The 22,767-nt window shown below is 33.4% G+C and overlaps 4 protein-coding genes across 11 annotated transcripts; 1 reads left to right on the top strand and 3 right to left on the bottom strand.

Moving 5' to 3' along the window:
• The first annotated feature begins 2,159 nt into the window (after positions 1-2,159).
• LOC114185616 (Galactose oxidase/kelch repeat superfamily protein) lies at positions 2,160-3,521 on the top strand. The gene has a single exon (XM_028073455.2). It carries the CDS (start codon positions 2,372-2,374, stop codon positions 3,452-3,454), a length of 1,083 nt encoding a protein of 360 aa, XP_027929256.2. The 5' UTR covers positions 2,160-2,371; the 3' UTR covers positions 3,455-3,521.
• Positions 3,522-5,965: 2,444 nt separating this feature from the next.
• On the bottom strand, positions 5,966-10,110 carry LOC114185164 (UDP-Glycosyltransferase superfamily protein). Of its 2 annotated transcripts, none has more exons than XM_028072722.2 (6): positions 9,892-10,110; positions 8,451-9,541; positions 7,401-7,977; positions 7,083-7,305; positions 6,466-6,522; positions 5,966-6,324 (listed from the first exon to the last, which is right to left on the bottom strand). In XM_028072722.2, exons 2-6 carry the CDS (start codon positions 9,439-9,441, stop codon positions 6,079-6,081), a joined length of 2,094 nt encoding a protein of 697 aa, XP_027928523.1. In that variant the 5' UTR covers positions 9,442-9,541; positions 9,892-10,110; the 3' UTR covers positions 5,966-6,078. The 2 variants fall into 2 exon arrangements, with proteins under 2 accessions (XP_027928523.1, XP_027928525.1); XM_028072724.2 differs by having other exon boundaries at positions 8,451-9,532; positions 9,892-10,074.
• A 1,284-nt stretch (positions 10,111-11,394) lies between these two features.
• On the bottom strand, positions 11,395-15,889 carry LOC114184969 (protein MLN51 homolog). Of its 6 annotated transcripts, none has more exons than XM_028072408.2 (12): positions 15,096-15,888; positions 14,900-15,002; positions 14,581-14,795; positions 13,643-14,472; positions 13,191-13,305; positions 12,775-12,933; positions 12,497-12,552; positions 12,362-12,407; positions 12,134-12,197; positions 11,964-12,043; positions 11,765-11,852; positions 11,395-11,685 (listed from the first exon to the last, which is right to left on the bottom strand). In XM_028072408.2, exons 1-9 carry the CDS (start codon positions 15,566-15,568, stop codon positions 12,170-12,172), a joined length of 2,025 nt encoding a protein of 674 aa, XP_027928209.1. In that variant the 5' UTR covers positions 15,569-15,888; the 3' UTR covers positions 11,395-11,685; positions 11,765-11,852; positions 11,964-12,043; positions 12,134-12,169. The 6 variants fall into 6 exon arrangements, with proteins under 6 accessions (XP_027928209.1, XP_027928210.1, XP_027928207.1 ...); XM_028072409.2 differs by having other exon boundaries at positions 11,765-11,849; XM_028072406.2 differs by having other exon boundaries at positions 11,964-12,051; positions 15,096-15,887.
• A 2,866-nt stretch (positions 15,890-18,755) lies between these two features.
• On the bottom strand, positions 18,756-21,668 carry LOC114185020 (nuclear pore complex protein NUP50A-like). 2 transcript variants are annotated; one of them, XM_028072500.2, is made up of 3 exons: positions 21,574-21,668; positions 21,392-21,432; positions 18,756-20,312 (listed from the first exon to the last, which is right to left on the bottom strand). In XM_028072500.2, exon 3 carries the CDS (start codon positions 20,264-20,266, stop codon positions 18,923-18,925), a length of 1,344 nt encoding a protein of 447 aa, XP_027928301.1. In that variant the 5' UTR covers positions 20,267-20,312; positions 21,392-21,432; positions 21,574-21,668; the 3' UTR covers positions 18,756-18,922. The 2 variants fall into 2 exon arrangements, with proteins under 2 accessions (XP_027928301.1, XP_027928302.1); XM_028072501.2 differs by having other exon boundaries at positions 21,392-21,421; positions 21,574-21,636.
• Positions 21,669-22,767: the final 1,099 nt, after the last annotated feature.

The raw sequence follows: 22,767 nt of genomic DNA, 5'->3' as shown, positions 1-22,767 counted from the left end.
CATAAAAAAAAGTGAAAAATAGTTTTAAAATCAAATCTTTTTAACCGTAGTCATCAACCAAAAACTTATTTCGTTAGGTCAAATAATCATACATTATTTAAGAATTAAGACAAATAATAATTTAAATAAAGATCTTGACTTACTTTTTTATACATATTTAAAAAGAAAGTGTAATCTACTTTTAAATTTCAAAATAAACAATACTTCAGATATATAATCGATTATAACAATATCATTTTAATGTATTTAAAGTCAAAATATTCATTTTTAATATGGAAAATATTAAAAAAAAGAAGAAGCAAACTTCGTTCTTCATTCTCTTATAAAGTCTTATTTCGACCCATTTAAACATTTAAAAATTTATATAGAATGTATTTAGTAAAATATATTTATACAAAAATTAAACATTATTAAAGATGGTTTACATAATTAAACAATTAGAATGTTAATCTTGAATAGTTATCCTCCTCTTTTCTTAATTACCTAGTTCTGTATAGCTAGGTATGATAAATGTTAATCAGTTTACACCCTGTTCCTATAAACACTAATAATTATCATTGAATAACATCACTTATCATATAGTATAAATATCATTGAATAACATCACTTATCATATAGTACATAGTACTGTATATTTTTTTTTTCAAGTAATTAAGCTGAAAATTATTCGAGATCGTATCATTAGTATAAATATCATTGAATAACATCATTTATCATATAGTACATAGTACTGTATATGTTTTTTTTTCTTCAAATAATTAAGCTGAAAATTATTCGAAATCGTATATTGCTCGGAAAGCATAAAGAAAATAAAACAATATTTTATTTGCTTTTTACACATTTGTTGAGGATTAAAGAAAGATAAGTAACAACTGATCTCGGTGACAAGACTATGTTTGTTTTATAAGATGTGTATAAATTAAATTAATATGTATTTAACGTAAAATTATATCTGAACTGATTTATTAAGTAAGTTTTTATTTAATTTTAAATTTTTATAATTTGAAATGAACTATTTTGACTATAATGGTTGTTTTTTTCCTGTATTATTAAAATATAATATTAGTTCAATCCACATAATAAACTTAGTCAACTGAAGTCTTTTAGTCTAATGAAGATGTTCGCACAAAGGTTCAGGTTTAAAGTGAAAATTCTGTGGTAAGAGCACTTTAAAAATATAATTAAACTAAATAGAGACTGGGTCATGCTACAGGAAACTATTATTTATTCATACAGAGTACTTTTTATAGGATTTCAATCATATCATTTTGATCTGAATATTTCACTAAGGATAGAAATAAAATTATGTAACTTTTCAAATTTTTATTATTGGTTGTTTTCTATTTTAAAAGAGTATTATATTAGTGGGAAGTAATAACTAATTTCATTCATTAGTCAACTATTTCATTTAATATATCATTTTTCTTCATATCTCCGGCGCGCGTATTCTTAAATTCTTAAATTTAATACAAAATGAAAAAAAAAGTAAAATGACATTCTAAATTACAAAATGTATTAATGCAAAAGTTAGAATAGTTCATGATATAGTTAAATTAATTGAAATTTAAAAACTAATAGAAGCAATAAATATATTTAAAATAGTTTACCTTGTATTTAAAGTAAAAAACAAATTTAAATTATTGAAAGTTGTTTTAAATAGATTGGTTGGAACTGTGAAACTTATCAAGTGAATGGGTATTTATTTAACATGATTGTTGCTTTCAATGCTCATCTCACCGCTACTTTTTCTGTTTGCCAGTTGCCGGTTAAAACCTTCTAGAACACAGATGATATTTTTGCTATTTTATTCCTTAAAATATAATTTTAAATTTAAAAATAGTTTTCTGACACTATTCAGATGACCTGGAGTTGCAGAAGACAAATTAAAAATAGAGAAGAACAATAATATAAAAAAATAGTAAAAATTAAATATGTCAACCAGAAAAATCAACCGCCGTTGGTTATAGTTGGAAGCAGAAAGCATTACCATGCACTTTTACCATGTTCACCCCTGGTTCAATATTGCAAGTTGCCGGTTTCTGAAAACCTTCTAGAAGACCCACCGTTTTTTTATATTTATATTTTTTTATTTTGTTAACAAATCTCAATATCGCTGAAAACTTATCTGGAAGACCATGTGCGCCTCATTGTGATCCCTATAAAATCCTCTCTCTCTCGTACTCTTCTCAACACTCACTCTCTTTCAAACTTGAAGATTCTCCTTTTCAAATAGCAACCTTTTTCCATAAACCCTTGTTGTTACCCTTTCTCTCTTCGATCTCTTAATCGTGTTGCTGTTCATGGGATTTCTCTGATTCAAGAACACCGGATTCGTCTTTTGTTTCCTTCTCTGCTGTTCTGCTGTTTTACCATGGAGTTGATTTCAGGTCTACCAGAGGACGTTGCCCGAGACTGTTTAATTAGGGTTCCATACGAGAAATTCGCGGCGGTGGCATCCGTCTGCAAGGGTTGGAACTCGGAGATTTACTCGCCGGAGTTTCACCGTAGGAGGAGAACCACAAAACACGCACAAAAAATCCTTGTCACGGTTCAATCCAAGATAGACTCCGAAAAAACCCGAACCGGCTTGCTTGCGAAGGCCTCTGCGAATCCGGTTTACGGGCTGAGCGTGTTCGAACCGGAGGCGGGTCTATGGAGCGAGTTGCCCTTGGGACCCGAACTCGCTTCCGGGTTACCCATGTTCTGTCAGATTGCGGGTGTCGGGTACGAGCTTGTCGTTTTGGGCGGGTGGGACCCAGATTCGTGGAAAGCGTCGAATTCGGTTTTTATCTACAACTTTCTGTCAGCCAAGTGGCGGCGTGGGGCCGACATGCCGGGTGGGCCCCGAACGTTTTTCGCGTGCGCGTCGGATCAAAATCAGACGGTGTACGTAGCGGGCGGGCACGACGAGGAGAAGAACGCGCTGAGATCAGCGCTTGCGTATGACGTAGCGAACGACGTGTGGGTCCCGCTCCCGGACATGTCCCGCGAGCGCGACGAGTGCAAGGCCGTGTTCCGCCGCGGCGCGCTCTGCGTCGTGGGTGGCTACTGCACGGAGATGCAGGGGCGGTTCGAGCGGAGCGCGGAGGTTTTCGACGTGGCCACTAGGAAGTGGGGCCAGGTGGAGGAGGAGTTCTTGGATGCGGCCGCGTGTCCTCGAACATGCGTAGACGGAGGGGATGGTGCTGAGGGGGAAATGTACATGTGCCGCGGCGGTGACGTGGTGGTGTTGCAGGGAGACACGTGGCGGAGGGTTGCGAAGGTACCGAGTGAGATTCGGAATGTTGCTTGCGTGGGAGTGTGGGAAGAGAGCATGTATGTTATTGGGTCGAGTGGGTTTGGGGAACCGCATATGGGCTTTGTTTTGGATCTGAAGAATGGGGCTTGGGCCAAAGTGGTGAGCCCGGAGGAGTACACTGGGAACTTGCAATGTAGTTGTATGTTGGAAATCTAGTAGTTGAGTTTTTGATTGGGCCGAGTTCATGTAAATACTATATGAAGCAACATTTTTGTTTTCTTTAGTTGCTTTGCCTTCTACTCAAAAGCTTCATCATTTTAGTTAAAGTTAAGCTTTTATGGAGTTGTATTGTACATTTATGGAGTGTTCAATCGCACACTCTTGCCTTTCAAATCTCAGAATGAAATCGCCATGTTTTCTAAACTTGTTCATTCATCATTCACATTTAGTTTAAAAAATTTAAAACCAAATTTAATTTTTTTTTTTTCTTTTCAAAATTTTTCTGTCTCTTTCGATCAGTTTTATGTTATGCTAGCTCCTAACTGTGGACAATATATAAATAAATATATAATGGTTAAATTCCTTGTCAATCATATCTAAAATAAATTATAACCGTCCATCCACTAAAGGCCATTCTTATCTATAAAACATAATACAACTAATAGCGATTATCCCTTTTGGTATCTACGTAATTATTCAAAAACTTTATGATATAATTGTTGTTATAAATTATTCAACCGTATATGACTAAAATGGTTGTAAATATTGAATTTTTATTTTGGTAAAAATAGAATAACATAATTTTTTGTGAGAAAAGAGATATTGTAACCCTGAGAGCTTTTATGAGTTGCCCTTAGATCAATCGCTTTCGAGGTTCAGATGAGCGTTGCGTACAAGACTCTTCAACCATCATGATGTTTCTCTTATAAACAAAATTAATTACCTGTGTGTAATCTTCTTAAACTGATTTAGTCTAGAATTTATTAAACTGATTTAGATAGATATTATTATATATTCTTTCATGTAAAACTCATTAAACTACTCTTGATAATGTAATTCATTGTCAATTCTAAACACTTCAATTTGGCTATTTGTTGATTATCGATCATAGTATGTTATTCTTTAGATATTTAAAAAGTCTTAATCTTATTATTCAAGATATAAATTCACATCTTGCTCACTAAATAGTTTATGAAAAATAAGAATATAAGATTGTCCACCATAAGTTCAAACTCATGTTGGATTAATGCGTACTTTGAAAGTCTCATAAATTGAAGTTTGACATGTTCGTCTTATTTTTTATTGCATCAAGATATCTTTATTATATTGAGATAATTTTCATCTTAATCCTCCGTAATCAAACATTATTTTCACAAAAAAATAAATAATGTATGAGCTTCAAAATTGTTCTTTTTTTTTTTTTTTAATTTCCTGCTCTTCTCGATTGGTGAGTTTATTCCACAATAACAAGAAAAATAAGAATGAAAGGAACACAATTGTATTATATATAAAAAAAATCTAAACAAAAATAATGTCTCAATATAACATATTACATACATCATAGAATTTTACATTTTTTTTACAAATATAGAAAAAAAAAACAGAAAACAACCTAAACAATTAAAACAAAACATTTCTTAACATAGACAAAGAAAAAAAATGACAAAAAAGTGTTACACACAATTAAGACAAAATACCATCTAATAGAGGAATAATAGAGGAAGTAAATGATAGATAATATAAGTAAATTTATATCCTCCTTATAAATCATAAGATAAAGTCAATATATAAAAAATAAACGAAGTCTTTACTTTTTGGACTCATACAATAGACTCACTGAGACTTTTTCTTCTTTTTTTGTGCGTATACTCATTTAATTATTAAGATGTTTACTTCAATCAAAATAACTTCTTTTCATTGAAGCCAATAAATTCACTGAAAAATTGTCTATAATTTCTTATTTGTAATTACTTTTAAGACAAAAGTCTGTACAAGTTGGCCACTTCCTCCAACTTGTATTTCCCTACCTTCTTCAACACTCATATGATATTGACACTTAACATTTCAGATAAGAAGCAATAATAAGAAGGTGGATTCATACTTCAAATTTCAACTTCAATGACATTTGTAGATTAAGTATAAAATTAATAAATAAGTCAAAAAACTGTAGGTGATCCTCATCCTAACAAGACAGATACTTTCAGAAAAAAAGAAAAAAAAAAAGGCAGTTGTTAACTAAGTAATTTGGTTAATGAATTCAAATAGACGTGTAAAATATTTTTTTTTCCTGTCCGTGATTATGTTAGAAATACTGAGAAATTCAAGAAGTATTTGTTGTAATCTTTTGGCATATTTTTATATTACTTTTTAATAATAGAAATTATCTTAACTCCTTATCTACATCGTTTACCTATTTAAAAGTAAGTTTTGAAATTAATTCATCTTTACAAAACCAATTTTATAAAGTTAAACAGTCACTAAAATCATATCCTAAAATGTTATAAGATTATCTTAAGTTGACATGGCACCACCTCATATTCCAACATCTCCAATCTGATGACAATATATGGCACAAGTTGAGCTTCAATTATGAACAAATAAAACATGCTGCACTTTGGATTAGGATGAAAACATATACAAGTCCAGTTTTTTGTTCTCTCAATATTTTATGCTTAGTGTTATCCTCAATATTGCTTTTTCAGGAACGTTATTTATTTCCAAACGAAATAAAGCACAAAAGCTGGTAATCTTTCCCATAAATTGGACTGAATAGGGTTTGTGCAATCTAATAAAAGAATGGGAGTATTGCATTGCAAGTACCAAGCAGTTACGTCTTTCACTTATTTGCTTCTCATGCACCTAACAATAACCTCTACAAATTTCTTATACATGTGTTGCTTCAAATACATTCGCTGCACCTTCTTTCTTCCTTCCACCCCCATTTGCTTCCTTGCCAACTGGTTTTTGAGTAAAAACCGCAGATTCTGTGCGAGAACAAGATTCCCTGGATGTCCAACAGGATGAACAAGACCTGTAACATTGTGCTCAACAATCTCTTGTGTTCCCCCAGCTTCAGTTCCAAGAACCTACACCGCAGACAATACACATGTGATGACATAAAACCATTAAGTTATCAACTACTTTCATAGAAAAAGTAAATAGAAAAGGTAAATATGCTTCTGCAACAGCTATCTCATGATGAGTTTAATGAGAAAATGTAGTCATACCGGAAGACCAAACGCCATGGCTTCTATAGTCACACGTCCAAATGTTTCTCCCAGCCCCTGTTCACCATTTTGCTAATTAACAACAGTTTTGCATACTAGAGAATAGTTCTTTCTACAATTAATTTGATTTCTGCATGAAGTAATATCTGGAATGTGTAGTTTTAGAGATTATGTCAAGTTGCAAAATGAAATGCTTTTTTATTATGGTTGGAAGGAAACAGAACCAAAAACTGGATTCCTAGTTATTTCTAATAATTTCAGTGCAGAATTGTAGTAAATCTTATTTTTTATTGATAGGGAAACTAAAGAGGCTAGGTACAAATTCAAGTCTTTATGACAATAGGATGAGAATCCAAATTAGATAAAAAAAAGGCACATATTTCATCTGCATCAACAAATAACTTACCATGACATCATAATAATATTTCAGACATACTGAAACAATGTTGTCATTTACAAGTAGATTTGTTTGGAACTATATATTATATAATGGACGTGAGATTTAAATTATACTCATAAGCACATGCACACTAAAGAATGAAGGATACTTACACCTATTTATGAATGTATAAACATTTCATGTACTACTTTACAAATAATTTAACCTTTAATCTTACCTGAGAGTTTATAACATAAACATCAGCGGCAGAGTAAAGTGAGGCAACCCGAGTTGTGGCCGGAGTCCAAAAAATTGATTTTGAGGTGTTTGGATGCTGTTCTAAGAAATTTAGAAGGCTTTTAACATAATCCGCCTTGTTGCTCTTTGATCCAACAGAACCAATAAGAAGCTTGATTGATTGTTGAATTGTTCCTTTGTCATTAGGCAAAACTTGTTTCCTCCTGTGAATGTCAAAATTCTCATGATCAGTGGAACATACAAAAATTGTATACTTTACAACCATAAATTATAAAACCTTTTTTTAGATTCATGTAACCTGCTTAAGATATCATTGGAAGCTACTTTGCCATTCTTCAACATCGGTAACAATTTTCTATTGCGATGCTTTCTAGCCATGGTAGATATGCCTTCCTTCATAGTTGATACCTTTTTCATTTTCTTATCATCTTGCAACAATCCTTGTTCAAGTACTGAGCTTACTGACTCAAGAAGCAATAGCTGGCCCTTCCCAGGGTTGATGCTACTAAGTGATATCACAAGCATGTCATTATCAGTTAGGCCAATTTCTTTTCGCACTGATTCTCGCAATAACTGCCGTTTCTCCATCATTTTCTCAGTACTAAAGGATGGAGTGTTAAGTGTTGAAGGAATACCAGCTACAAACGCCAGTTCATCATTAACAGACAATGGAACAACTTCAGGGTAGGATCTAAGTTTTATCTTTTCCTCTTCACACCATTTTTGCCACTGTTTAGATTGTGATTCAGAAAGAAAAACCAACATCTTTACTCTGTCCAATACATCTTTGGAACGATCAAAGTACTCTCGACGATTTTCCATAATCCACCATGCAACTTGGCTTGCACCAGCAGGGAAATGTTCGATATATTGTTCTGGAAGCATATAAAAAGATAGTTATTTTCTATCAAGACACGTAGAGAAGTGGAATTACAAATACGCATTGACAGATTATAAACTACAACAAAATATACCCCAGTCTTCAACTTGATAACAGTAGAAGATTCCAATCAACCAACAGGGCAATATGCATACCTCCAGGTAAAATCAAAATCAATTGTTTTATCAATTTCCAAAGTTCAAACATCAAATTATTAAAAGGCTGGAAGTTTATATTTATACACAGGAAGTAAGGCATGGTGGTGAAGATCCTCTGCCAATGCCATTCAATGAGACAATTGAATTATATAATATTGTATCATTGCATGACAGGTTTAGAAATGAAGTTCTGTACCAATAATTCCAGAACTACTTTGAGATTAATAACTAAACCTTTGACAAACTTCAACTACTTTCTGACACTAAAAACCACAATATACATAATGACTTGTTACCAATCTGTTCTTACCAATCCATGATGCACAGACAGCCGAACCAGCAATGACAAGATCGGCCTTCATTGCAGTTTTGAAGCTGAGATCAGCTTTGTCCTCAACCACCTTGATCCGTCTCCTAGTAAGCTCTGACATCAAACCACCTTTCTTGCTAAGCACAACAGCTGAAACCGTAGCTCCACAGCTCAAAAGTTCTGTCGCCAACTCCATCATTGAAAGTGGAGCTCCAGTCATGGAAAGCTCGTGAAATATCAAGATAAATCTTCTGGACCAAACCAGACGTGCAAAGTCCTCCTTCCTGTTACAGGTCCCAGAACGTTTCTCTGGACTCCATTCCAGAACCCTATCCTCCACTGGGCCAAACGGACCAACAAGAACTCCATACGTATTATTGGCTGTAGGAATTTCTGGCTCCTGTTCCTCTATATCAGAGTTCTTAACTTCTGTAGTTTGTTTCAGCTTACCACTTGATTTACCTTTCGAAGCACGTCTTCTCCTGCTCCTCTTCTTTGAGCTCGTTTTACGATTGGACGGAACATCATTGCCTTTCTTGGCCAAAGCTACATTTATGGTTTTACTAGCCCCTGCTATACTTGTATCAGTCTCATTATTAGCAGACAATGAATTATCACTGGCACGCAAATCGCGGCGCTGAACCTGTTCTGCGTCTGAGCCAGTATTTCGCGGCCCTGTTCCAAAGCCAGAAAATTCCTCCTTCTTATCACTATGAGCCCACCTGGACTGAACGAAAAATCCAAGATAAGCCCAGAGGGTAATTAGAAGCAACCAAAAAAGTAAACGATTGCTCCGAAACCACAGTGCCCCGCCTAAACTGCTCCTTCCATCTCTTCTTGGTGTGCGGCCAGAATTCAGTCTCCGAAATGTCGGCGAATTTCTCGGACTTGATCTTCCAGATAACGTTGATTTCAAACTTCCACCTAACCTCAATGAAGTCTGTTTAGCCAAATTAGGCTGAAATTCCCCTCTATTGATGCTTTCCTCCATTAGCTTCCTGAGCTATCATATCACTAAAAAAGCCTCACTCGAAATCCAATTACAGGCCTCCAAGAACGCTTCAAACTCGAACGCTATTTTTCTGAATTCACTACACAAAAAGAAGCATTTTCCCCATCATAACTCATCCAAAGAGAAAGAAAGAAAGAAAGAAAAACAGTTTTTGCTAGTTCTCCAAAACATTCAACAGTTCGTTTCTTGTTATTCTCTTCCCTAGACTCTCAAGATAGCTCCTTCTATCGTTCTACCAAACCACTGGAAGTAAAGTAATACAATTTTATTTAGCTGTTTATAAGAGTTGGGTTTGTTTCTGTTTATTTATTCCAAACCAAAAGAGGAAACGCATAACATTGCAGGCAAATGAAGAAGGTAGAGTTACTTAACCAAGAAACCTATGATGTAAAAATGGAAAGATAGCAGAAGAGGATAGAGGGGCATTACATGGATCGTTCAAGATCTGTGTATGATTGAGTTTGAAGAACGATTCTTGAAGCTTGTTCTTCGATTGTACACTGAGCTAAGCTTCTTTCAACACTTTCAACACATTCAACAGCAATACACCTTGAAGAGCTCAGAGAGAGAAAGAGAAAGTTTTTGCAGTGTCATTGTGAGTGAGAAGTTCTGAGAGTTATTTCAGGGAGATAGAAAGAAACAATTACAATACCACGTGCGTGCGTCCTGCACGTGCCATCATTCTCCATTTCAATTCCACTCACTGAACTGCACTGCACCGTCGGTAGTCTCATCCTGAGATACTGACCGTTGGATCAATCCAACGGCCTCCTTGCGTTTGACCTGGGTCCCACCACTTTGACTTTTCTTGTTTATAGTTCAGTTATCCAATCAGCTAGAAAGTGATTTGTTTAGTAACGGTAAATTTTTTAAAATTACTTAACATGCTAAATATAGAATAAATGACAAGACTCTATAAATTTCATCAGATATTTCTTTTAGTGGACCTACAAAAAAAGTTTTAATATTTTAATTTTAATGATATTACACGTACACCTTTGATCTTTCTTAACTATTTTCAAATCATTACGTCTACTCTCCTAAAAAATGAATATTGTAAACATTCAAAAATAGAGATATATGCATCGGTAAAAAAATATCAGGACATCTAAATGTAATTTATTTTAAATATTTATTAAAACAATTTGTACTATAAAAATTAATGATATAGTATTTGAAATTGTCTGTTTATTTATCATTAGGTTTTCTTGGAAATAATTCGTGATAGGTTAAATCGTTCATTTAACGCTGTTTTAGGAGCTTTCGATCTCACTTGGCATGTAGTAGACATATTAATTCATTTTTTCCCAATTTAATTATAATTTTATCTACAATCCGCTATTTTTTATTTCAAACAAAATGCATTTAGTTTTTCATTTAAAAAATCCGTGGTTTTATTTTTGTTTTGGTCCAAGAGAACCTTAATCTAAAATACTTATTTAATTAATTTCAATAGATGAATATAAAATAAAAATCATGAAATTTTTAAAATAAAAAGATTAAACATATTTAGAAAAAAACAGGAAAAAAAGTACACACTAAACCAAACAAAAAAAACGACTTTAAACCTTTATTTATTCAAACTAATTGTGTTCAATTTCTTTTCGGATTAGAGTACTTGAGTATTCTAGTTTAAGTAAAAAGAAATTAAACAATTTTACTTTGAATTGTTAGGTTGAAAGTAACTTCCCTCCCGTATTTCTACAATTTTTTATTCTATTCTATTGCCAACAGAAGGAACTAATCATCAAAGGACACTATATTTCTTTAAATCTCAAAAGACTTTAAATTTCAGTTCCTAAACAAAATTAAATTTATTTTAAGCATTTCACAACAAAAATTAAATCCAAACATCAAAAAATACCAAACCTGTTCTTGGTAACAAAATACTATATTACTTGCTTTTATAACACGAAGTCTGAGTCTAGAGTCTTGATAGAACAAAACAAAAACAATATTCAGAAGTGTAAAAATATCACGCAGTCAAAAAACACTAGGTTGAATGTGGAAAAAATATAAAGGATTACACTTTTAACAGCTCATGATAATTTACCACAAGTCAAACACCATAGGAATAAGAAAACCATTTACACGAGAAATTCTCAATTCCACGAGCAAATCAGTTGCTGCAAAACAATCGTCGTTCTTTCCCCACATCTATAGTTGTAGAAAAGCATGCCTATGTTTCTCACGAGCTTAACGAAAGCAAAACGCAAGAAAAATCTGCAAAGACAACAACTATCGTTTAGTTTCGTCAGCAACTACCACAAAAGACATCAACTGAAAATTCATATATACTTACCGCACAATTACACAAGCAACTACCACCTGTCAAGCTGCAATTAACCTTCTTTAAATGGAGAACAGCGTGAACAGGCGGTTATATACTGCTGAAATTGAATACGGGAACAAAAAAAGGTCCATCAGTGTACACAGTCCAATGTAAACCCTAAAAAACAAGTTAAAAAATATTCACAGCGAAATACAAGTTCTATAATCACCTAAATATTCTTGAAACATATCGCTGCCCAAAGTACTCCAGAACAAAAGCTGGAGGACAAAGGACCAGTAGGAAGAAGGCCTGTGATACTAAAATTACGGAAGCTTAGAAAAAACGTAACAATAAGAAGCAAAATAATGTGCATCAATCGAGGGCAATAAAAAATCTCACCTTCTTATTCAAACAAGTTGCATTCTATATAATACTTTACTGCCCAAAGTTCATCTCCGAGTATCTGCATGGAACATAACCAACATTCATTGAGATTGTGTTGATCTAATTAAAAAAAAAAAGAGCTACCAGTAAACAAAAAAACAGCCAAAACAACCATGCTCAAGCATTCACAAAAAGAAAACTCATTAATATGAATAGAATGGAAATGCTCAAAAATCGACTTGCCTGCGGGGCTTATTATGCCGCTGTCCAAACTCATCATTTACAGTCTCTGCATACAGATCAATTTTGAAAAATAAATTATTTAAAACCAATGGCAACGAGTAAACATTATCAAGAGAAAGGAATATCAATGCGTACCAGACTTTGGTGGTGCCTTCCATTCATTGCTACCTTTATTCACATTATTTTCCTTGCTGCAAACATTCAATCATAAAAAACAGAAACCATAAACCATCAAAAAGCTACAGAAACATAAAAACTTCACCATAAACACTTCTTCCAAACCCACACAAAACAAATGGAATAGATTGATAAAATACAATATCACCAGTCATGCCAAGCCATAAAATTTTAAGTAAAATATAGTTAAAGCATAAAACAATACGAATTCATAATAAAGCTATAAGAGAACCGACCTTGAAGTAGCTGTTGCAGATGTCTGCCCTGATTGTCGTGCATGATAAGCACCATCAACAGTGAGATAGGGTGGACAATATGTAGCCCCTAAAGCACCTGCCGCTCCTAAAGCTCCAGCTGCCCCTAAAGCTCCTGCTGCTCCAGTCAAAACCGGTAGCCTAAACAAAAAAATAGGTAGCTAATTAGTTTTTCAGAAGGGAACTAAAACATAACAAAAGTTTATATTTTACACAAAGAATGAGACGCTTGTGTATGGATATTCCAAACATTAATTGATTAGAGTAGTTAAATATAATATTGATTATAAATTTCTTTATGAAAATTGCAATGTGCACCGTACTTAGATGCACATACTTAGGATGGAGATTTCAACCATTTTAACATACGAATAAAATCCGGTCATTAATACCCTTACCATGTCATTTCAGAGTTTCCCAAACCAAGTTGAGGCTGGGCAACATATCCAGGGAATGCCATGCCAACAGCAGGAACTCCTATGCCACCAGGATGCTGCCCACCAAATTGCATAACTGTGCCACACCAGTGCCCAGTGAAGATCAGAAAAATTAATCAAAGAATACAAAAAAATCTATGCATCTGTTGTGAAAGATTCACAAGTATAAACACACAACAAAATCAGTAGATGTTGATAATCAGAACACCCTCAACACAAGAAGACCCATCTCTAACAGTGAACAATTACTTGACTTTCCACAGACTATTGATGCTACAAATTTTACTTCACGCGCTCGGCAACATTGTATAACAATGACAGAAATGCAAATTGACAATAATTACATTGGATTCCAAACTACCGCTATAATGGCACTACGATACTAACAAAGAAGACTGCGGGTTAAAACTGACCTGGCAAAAAGGTTGGAAAGTTCTGATCTCCATGATTACCATTGATATTTCCAGCAGTACCCATAGTTCCACCATAAACAAAAGAACCCCTCCCGCTACCCTGGGAAGCTTCCCTTCCCTTCCCAACCAATGCACCCTTCAATTTACCTGATTCTGAAGCTGCATCAATTTCTCCAGAATCCACTGAACCAATTGCAGCGGTTGTGATTGGGGGAGATGAAGCCTGAGACCCACTACCAGGTCGATGACCCAACTGTGGAGCAGGGGCTTGCACAGAAGGAGAAGAACGTCCTGGAGCAGTTCTCTGAATACCCTGGAGTTGAGTTGGATCAATTTTACCAGCTTGACTATGAGAGGCAGCAGGCTGATAATTCATCTGCACTGGTACTGCTCCACCCCTCCCAGTACCTCTTGGGTGAGTAGACTGAGATGCATTAACTCCAGAAGCTCCAGGTGGTGGCATATGCAAACTGTTAAAAGCTTTCCCAACAGATGGAGCGCCAGGCCCATCAATATACAACTTCTCCATGCTGACATGATCGACAACATTCTTTCCCCGGAGAAGTGCGTTGTTTTGTACCAAAAAACTCTCATCGACAACACCAGGCCGAACGTTCCTACTTGCAGCAGCAGTTGGGATATCCCCTTTTGAGGTCACACTTGTATCTTTGTTGGAAGAACTCGAAGGGTAAAAAGGGGGAGAAGCATAATTCAAATTTGATGCAAAGACCTGTTTCTTAGAAGGTACAGGATCGGGTTCGGAATTAGAGACAGGGGTGAAAGCTTTCCCTGAACCACCATGTGGAACTTTCTCCGGCTGCTTCCCATATCTTAGAAAATGACATAACAAGATTACGATCAGAAACCTTTAATATGTATAACATGTATAGGTAGCACAAATCCAACTGATCTTATATAATACAAAAGTCTGTACTCACTGTTTATTTTGCACCTGGGATGCTGAATCATTGCTCTTATTAGTAGGCTCGTACCTACGGGGTCCTCTCCCTCGCACAACACTCTTGGGTGCCTGTGTTTGATTGCCTCTGTTTTCATACCCTTTTCTGTTACCTCGGACATATCCTCCACCGCGATCAACACCTCGTGTTTTACCTCCACGACCTCGATAACTACCCTTAGAAGGTCTCCTTCCCTAAATTTTACACAGATTACATAAGAAGGTCTCTTTCACTTCAATAAGCAAAATAAAAAGTTAAAGAAATTTGTTCCAATTAATTCACAAAAATCAATCATCACCTCTTTGTATTGCCTTTCTTGCAGAGTGATTTCCTCAAACTTATCATGTCCCCACTTCCTGTCATCCTTGGACTCCCAGAGTCTCCTTCCACCACGCATGCGCCTAACAAGACAACAAACACAAACGTAAAAACAAAACCAAACCTTAAAATCAACCACACGTATTAAGCATAGGTTTCAGTAAAGATTTAGACACCTATGGCGTGCACCGGCATTATCCCTGAAGCGATCATCGTGCATATAAAATGCTCCAGCAGTGGGAACCGCAAACGGCTCATTCTCCTTCTTCTCTTCATCATCTCCATTCCCTGATTCCTCCAAAGGGCCTTTAACATCAACATCAGAGTCCTTAACTACTGTGCCATTCAAACCTCTCTCCTCTCCAACCCTACCCTCATCCTCTTCCTCTTCGAACAACTCTTCTTCCTCCTCCTCTTCTTCTTCCTCTTCTTCCAATTCTTCTTCGTCATCATAATCTGCCACGCCACCCTCGCCGTCGGAAACATCGGAATGAGTAATCCGGCGATCGACGGCGGCGTTTCTCGCGTCGGTGTCGGCGTCGCCTTCCTCATCATCACTGGCCTCGCGCCTTCTCCGCATTGCGAGCGATCTCGTGGCCTCTTCGGGATCACTCTCGTAGTCAAGCCCTTCTTCACCCGCCGTAGCCATTCCTAAAACCCCTCAAAAACCTAAAAACCCAAAAATCTGAATCAATCGCAACCACCAAAACACACGAAAGACAGGAGCACGAAGAAACCAAAAGCGAATGAGCGAATTGGAAAGCCAAAATTATTGGAGCGCACGAGAGGGGAAGAAAAAGGGGTTAGATAGATGAAACCCTAGATTATGGGGGTGGGAGTGGGAGGAAAGGTTTGCGCCTTGCGAAAGGAAACCCTAGATTAGATAAATTTGGGACATTTGATTTTGTGTTGTTGGCAATTGAAACGGAGAGACGAAGAGAGAAGACTCTAAAAAGTGGAAGGGTTGTGGTGGAATTATCTTATCATCGGGGGCATTTCAGTAATTTCCTTCACGGTTCGGGATTTGGAGTAAGTGATTGGGTTGCCTACTGACTACTGAGTTGGACAACTCGGGAGAGATGGCTCCAGTTTATGCCACCATTTAAAGTATTTAATATAGATCTAAATCATGTTATCTATATCAATAACAAAATATATATTATTTACATTTTATCTTTTAATTTTATCTTTAATTATTATTTTAAAAATTAATTATTCACAAATAATTTTGTTTTAAACTTTATTTTAAAAAATAATTTCACATACATATTTTATTTTTTTAATTTTATTTATTATTTCAAAATTTAATTATTTTAAAAATAATTTATTTTTAATCGTTATTTTATAAATTTCTTTTATTTTTAATAATTATCTTATTTAACAAATATTTTAAAAATTAATAATATATTTTAAAAATAAAAATTAAAAAAATACGAATACACATTCAGTTTTTTTTTCTAGTACCCATTAAAACATATTTACTTATTATAAACTCTAATTTATAAATGCCTTCCTTTTATATTCATCTACATGTATTTCACGAATTATTTATACACATTAATATATTCTATTTTCTTAAAATATTGTTTATACATGAAAAGAAAAAAATTTAAAACTAAATTTATATTTTGGCCACAACTTGAAAATCAATAAAAAAAAATCAATTTATTTAAACTTTAAATAGGAATTTGTGATATAAGATTTTTTAACAATCACTTATTTAAGGAAAGATAGGATCCATTTTTTGTAAAAGTAAAAATAAAATCTTAAAAAATAAAAGTTTCTTCTTTAATTAATATAAATGAAAGAGTAAATAATTTATTTAGTGCAATGAGTACCGGTATATTTCGTTTTTAGTATAATAAAAAATAATTGTATAATAAGTGATAATATGATTATAATGAATTGACTTGGTAGTAATATTGATAAGATATGTCAATTGAGTGTTTATCTAAAGATATGTGTAAAAATAAATACCTAAAAGATTGCTTCAAGCGAATGAAGTCACGGTAAAGAATATAAACAAAATTAGAATGCAACTTCTAGTGCGAGAGAAAAAATCCAAAATATATTTTTGTTGACAAATATTGATATTAGCAAATTTGTAAACAATCTCAAAATTGAAAAAACATTTTAAATTACCTAGATGTTTCATCTTAAAAGTGGAATCCGATGAGTTTGTAAGGTAAGAAATAACAAATATATCATTCTCACTATAAACAAACATCAATCTAAATAAGTAAAATATTTAGGGTATATTTGGATTCGTCCTCAAATATCATAAGTATATTTTTCTTTTAAGATAAATATAACACCCAAATAAATTAAAAAATTGTGGATAATAAATTTTCTATTGTAAAAAAGTTTATCAACTGTTATTGTATCATATACATCATTAAAAATCTGATTTGCATGATCACAAAGTTTTGACAAGTATAAATGACTAACTTATTAATTACACAGATTTCAGCAACTAATCCATTAACTACTCACAATTAATTATCAACTAATTACCCGACTAATATATTTATGTTTATTACAAAAACTCAATAAAAACATCATCTTTATTTTCTTCTCTTTCTCTTTATTGTCCCTTCGTTTTGTTATTCTTTTTCGCTTTTCTATTTGTTTCTTAAATTTTCTTTACCTTCAACTTTTAATTTTTATTTATCTTTCTCTCAACTCTTTCTCTCTCAATTCCTTCTCTTATTTTTTTTTCTCTGAACTCCTCGTTTATAATTTCCTTTACTTTTTCTATTTTATTTTATTTCTTAATTATTTGTATTTTCTACTTGTTTTCTGTTTTTTTTTTATCTCTTTCTCGTCCCAATTAGAGCATGTATTCTTTATTACTTATCAAACAATTTTTTTATCTCTTTTTTCGTCACAATTAGAACATGTATTTTTCGATACTTATCAAACATTTTCGAATTATCTTGTACCTTTGTTATTTTTTTTTCTTATAAACAATTTGTAAGCATTAGGTTGAGGTGCACTTTTAGTAATAATATCTATCATAAATCTGAAAATAAAAATCAAAGTTTTAACTATAAAAATGAACTCATTGATTATCAAGTGTTTGAAGTTCATTCCATTTGACGAAAAAAGAAGAAGAATGATTTGATATTCAATTTAGAAAAAAATATTAGCATCACAAAAAAAAAATGATAATGTAAGTGATAAATCATAAGATAGATACCCACGCATTAGTGATAAAATTAGATGTGAATTCTTATAATTCAAAATTCAAAAAATTTTATCACAAAATGAAATTTCAATTTCCTATCAAAACATACACACACACAAGACTCTAAATTTCACATAAATTCTCGTTCTGTAGTTTTTACTGTCCACCACTAATAAAAGTACCTTCCGCGATAAACTCGACCTTTCTCTACAGTAACAGCATCCTTTTGTGCTTTGTTTTACTATCTCTGCTTTAGAAATTAATTACTAAAGTGATGTTGAAGAGAAATTAATTCTCAAAAATGTCATCAACCTTATTTTACGAGGACGCTTTTTGAGACAACCCTCATGGAAAACCAGAACATCTTTACTGCCATGTTTTTAGAAATTAATTATCAAAAACACATTGAAGAAGAAAATATCATGAAGTACTCATATTTGTATGATGCATATGAAAGGAAACCCAAAAAAAATTATCTATTTGGCGGTCCCGGTTGTCGCAATAAAATAGTTTTAAAAAAGTGATTTCGCCGCGGCAACATCACAACAGCAAAGTAGAATGTCACTTTCAAATTTGTCCAAACTCCAGGCTCAAGAAATAACAGCACTATAGCAAGTTTAAAGGTTCAAGAGTTAAAAACTGTGCAGTCTAAATCCAAAATTAAGTTCCTTATCACTTGGAGATTGACTCAAATTCAAGTACACTAATTAAGTATGCCACACAAGGGCAAACGAACTCAGGATAGTAAAATATCTTTGTAAAGGAACATCTAAGGAGCCAGACACTGTGGGGACATGAGTAAGGAGATGATGTTTCTCAATCATCAGAAGCCTTTGGAGAATTTTCAGGTGTCTTGAGAAGTGTTGATGTCTCACCCTTGTGTGCAATGACAGCTGCTTTAAACTCTTCCACAATGGACCCGTCCTTGAACTTCAAGGCAAATGTTGAAAGACCACTTTTACCTTCGCTGGCACTATTGATGCAGGCAAAAGTAACACCTTTCTTGTCCATATTTGTGAGCTTCATATCAGAGTAAAGACGGGCATTCAAAATCAATCTAAAATTTCCCCTGGACCTCATAAGAAGTCTGGCTTTTTTTGTCTCACTAGCAACATTAACCTTCACTTCTCCCTTCCCTCGTTCCTTCCAACTGCCATCAACAAACTCAAACAACACTGATTCTGCATTAAAAATCACTTCCTCATTTTCTTCCCCGGTTTCAACAGCAACCTCCTGCATTGCTAAACCAATCCCCTCATTCTTAGAAACAGAAGATGCCCCTAAAACAGAGCTTCCATTGTTGGATAAACCAAGACCAAATGGCTTGTCACTTTTCAGTCCAAAAATAGAACCGGACCCTTCATTTGAAAAGGAACCAAAGGAAAATGAGGAAGTAGAAAATCCAGTTCCAGCAAGACCTGTAAAGGCATTTTGGCTACTTGAGTGCAGTTGAAAGGACTTCAAATGGCCACCTTCAGCATTTGCCTCTTCATTTTCAGATTTGCTGTCTTTCTTATCCTCATTGTCAATGTTCTCATTCTTACCATCATTTTCAGAATCCTTAACCTCCTCTTTTTGTTCTTTATCTAACTCACCGGCACTCTCATGTGCAGCATCCTTCTTATCCTCATTTTCACTTCCTGTGGCATCCTTACTTTGTTCTTTATCTACCTGAGATTTGTCATTGGTAATTGTCTTTTCTGCAGTATGCTCCTTGTCTGCATTACTTTCTTCGGCAGCATTCTTATCCTCAATAGGTTTATCCTCTGTCTCATTTGTTTTGCTCTCTGACCTCTTAGTTTCCCCATCTTCAGCTTTCTCAGAATCCTTAGCTATACCATCACTACTCTTTGAATCATCCGTACCAGTGTTCTCACCAGTTGATTGTACTTCAGTTGTCGCAGCAGGATTAGCACTGGGTTCAGTGGGAGCAACTAGGCGTATTCCAGCAAAAGGGTTTGCAGAAGGAGCAGAACTAGTTTGTTGGCGACGAACCTTAACTATCCTTCTGGTTGCCAGAACATCATCACTGGCTCTCTTGAAAGTGCCAGTCTCAAGCTCAGGAGAATCTTCCTCCTCATCAACGGGAGTATCTCGAGTGAGTTCCCTTCCAGCAGCCCTTTTCTTTGAAGGTGGAAGGGCATTATCAGCATCTCCCATTGTAGAAATAAAACTACTTGTCAACTAAGTCAGAGGACAACAGCAGCTGCAATCATGAAATTATAATTCTCATTCCTTACGCTCAAAAAGTGAGCAAAAATTCAAACTAACAAAATAATCTATATGAATAAAGCAAGTCAAGCATTACAAAGTTACACACAATAAAAATTATAAATCTCACAAGAGATTAAACATTATAGCCAACACACCATAAACTAAAAAGAATACCAAACAACTAACAAAAACACATGCAGATTAGAAATTTCATCTATATGAATCCAACAAGGTAACCATAATATATTTTCCCTTAGAAGACTGCAGAAGGCACAGCAAAAAACAAACACCTAAATTATTTATGTCAAGTACATTGACTCACAATAATTTGATAACATTGGGCACTACACAGGGTAAACTAAAACGGAGAGAAAAAACAGATTGAGAAAGCACCTGAAGGGTAACATTACACAGGAACCAGTCCCACAAAAACAATTACTCCAGTGACAAGGTGCAAAATCTAATATTTCGTTTCCACAAGTTTGTATTCTGGATGAAGACTTTGCAGGTCTGTTTTAATAAACTCTTCGATAAACACAGTTCTAGAAGGTAGTCATGTTATTGTTACGTAATGCTTGAATTATTTTACACACTAGCTAATTTTCTTCTCTGATAAGTGTTATGAAGAAGTTTATTCAAATTGGACCTTTGTAACACCTTAAGATAATAATAGGTCAAATATCCAAATTTCAGAATTTGAGCAGCTTTGGATTTTTGAAGTGGTGGTGATATCCATCACCCTTCATTGTCTCCTTTATAGGTAGAAAAGAGACAAAGTAAACAAACAAACCGATAAATAGAATAGAGAAAGAACATTTCAGGAGGATGAACAAAAGTGACTATATAACCTTCTCAATGAAAACGGAAAACAGATTGAAATCCCAAAATCAATCAGGGAATCTGCGAAACAGAATGTTCCTAAAAACCTAAATAATGAAAGTAATATGAATTATTTGGGAGTATAAAAACACAAAAAAAAAAAAAAAACCTTGGAGTAAAATAATAACAAGAGGAAATCAAACATCGAAATGATGAAATTTAGAGGAAAAAAGTAGGGCATGGACTACTTACAGGCAGACAACGAAAGCTATTTCAACGATCCTGCACGAATCCTTTCAATTTCAAAAATTTATAGATGTGAGGGAAAATAATATAACATAAATTAAAATTAAGAACAGAAGATATAAGAAAAAAGCAAAAAAAAAAAAAAAAGAAAGAGATAAGAAACAGAATGAAGAGTTGAGAGTGCAAACCCTAAAACGATGGAGAGCAGAGAGAGGGAAGATGAGAGTGGCACCAAGGTACTCACAGCTGTCAGCACTCTCCCTTTAAGGAGAAAAAAAAAATAGAATATTGACAGGTGGCTTTTAATTACATTAACATTCATGATTCAGACAAATTTCGTAAAATTGAATAGTAATATCATTAAATAATGTTTATCTACATAATTGATGTATAATAAATAATAATTCAACTGGAAGTTTTGAAAAAATATAAAACAAAATTAAGCAATGTAATGTTTAATAAATCTATGACATTATAAATTAATTTTGTCTTTCATTATTGATATTTTAATATAATTTATTTATTTGTTTATTTATCTATCTCTAGCTATATATATATATATATATATATATATAAAAAGACATTTTCAAGTTTATATATTCAATCTTTTATGATAATAAAAAATTAAATTGTATTTATGTGTGTTTTTTTTAAATTAATTCACTTTTAACTTAATTTTTATTTATATATTTTTTGTTATTCCACTATTAATGTTTTTAATTTGTTTTCATCACTACTGAATTTTTTGTTATAGAAGACATACTATAAAAGTTGGTAAAAAAATCACTATAGAATAGTAACAATTTATGCAATGTAGTTATTATCTTCGTGTTTGGTTGTTGGATTTTTAGCAATTATTTTTAATAATTCTATTTGTTTCTTGTTTTTTTTTTAAATGTTGATTTTTTTTTGTCATTATTTTAAATAGTAGAACTATTCTTCTTTTGATTTAATTAAATTTCAAGTTTTTTATAAATTTAAATATGTTTTTAATAATAAATTTTTCTATTCATCATCTCAGGTTTAATTTCTTCGTAGGTTTTCGACGCGACAAAGTGGGGATTTGAAAACTTGTAAAGGTTTTGGACGTTAAAAACAATACTTGTGTGGTATCAGTATTGAAGACCCTCACATTTCAATAAACTTCTTTATTGATTTTCTATTGGTTCGTGATTTATTGATTTTATATTACAGTAAAATCGGGAAGAAATTCTAGTACTTCAGATAGCGGATAAATTTTTTATAAATTTATATAACTATAATATTATAAAATAACGATAACAGTAATAATAAGTTAACAAATATTTATTTAAAAAATATAAAATATTTGAGTATTTAATAGATAAAAAATTTATTAAGAATTTAATTGAAGTGTTAAATTT

The sequence above is a fragment of the Vigna unguiculata genome, chromosome 5 (genome assembly GCF_037176805.1).
Source record: "Vigna unguiculata cultivar grain cowpea cultivar isolate G323 ecotype 2 chromosome 5, ASM3717680v1, whole genome shotgun sequence".
NCBI lineage: Eukaryota > Viridiplantae > Streptophyta > Magnoliopsida > Fabales > Fabaceae > Vigna > Vigna unguiculata.
The sequence above is the reverse complement of the archived record's forward strand: the minus strand, read 5'-3'. Positions and strand labels throughout refer to the sequence as shown.

Coding starts and splice junctions, on each gene's coding strand:
- LOC114185020 (XM_028072500.2), bottom strand. CDS start 20,266: ATGGGAGATGCTGATAATGCCCTTCCACCTTCAAAGAAAAGGGCTGCT.
- LOC114184969 (XM_028072410.2), bottom strand. CDS start 15,568: ATGGCTACGGCGGGTGAAGAAGGGCTTGACTACGAGAGTGATCCCGAA. Junction 15,003..15,095: donor AATGCCGGTGCACGCCATAG/GTGTCTAAATCT, acceptor TTGTCTTGTTAG/GCGCATGCGTGGTGGAAGGA. Junction 14,473..14,580: donor TCCCAGGTGCAAAATAAACA/GTGAGTACAGAC, acceptor TCATTTTCTAAG/ATATGGGAAGCAGCCGGAGA.
- LOC114185164 (XM_028072722.2), bottom strand. CDS start 9,441: ATGGAGGAAAGCATCAATAGAGGGGAATTTCAGCCTAATTTGGCTAAA. Junction 6,523..7,082: donor TTTATGTTATAAACTCTCAG/GTAAGATTAAAG, acceptor AATGGTGAACAG/GGGCTGGGAGAAACATTTGG. Junction 6,325..6,465: donor CCATGGCGTTTGGTCTTCCG/GTATGACTACAT, acceptor TCTGCGGTGTAG/GTTCTTGGAACTGAAGCTGG.
- LOC114185616 (XM_028073455.2), top strand. CDS start 2,372: ATGGAGTTGATTTCAGGTCTACCAGAGGACGTTGCCCGAGACTGTTTA.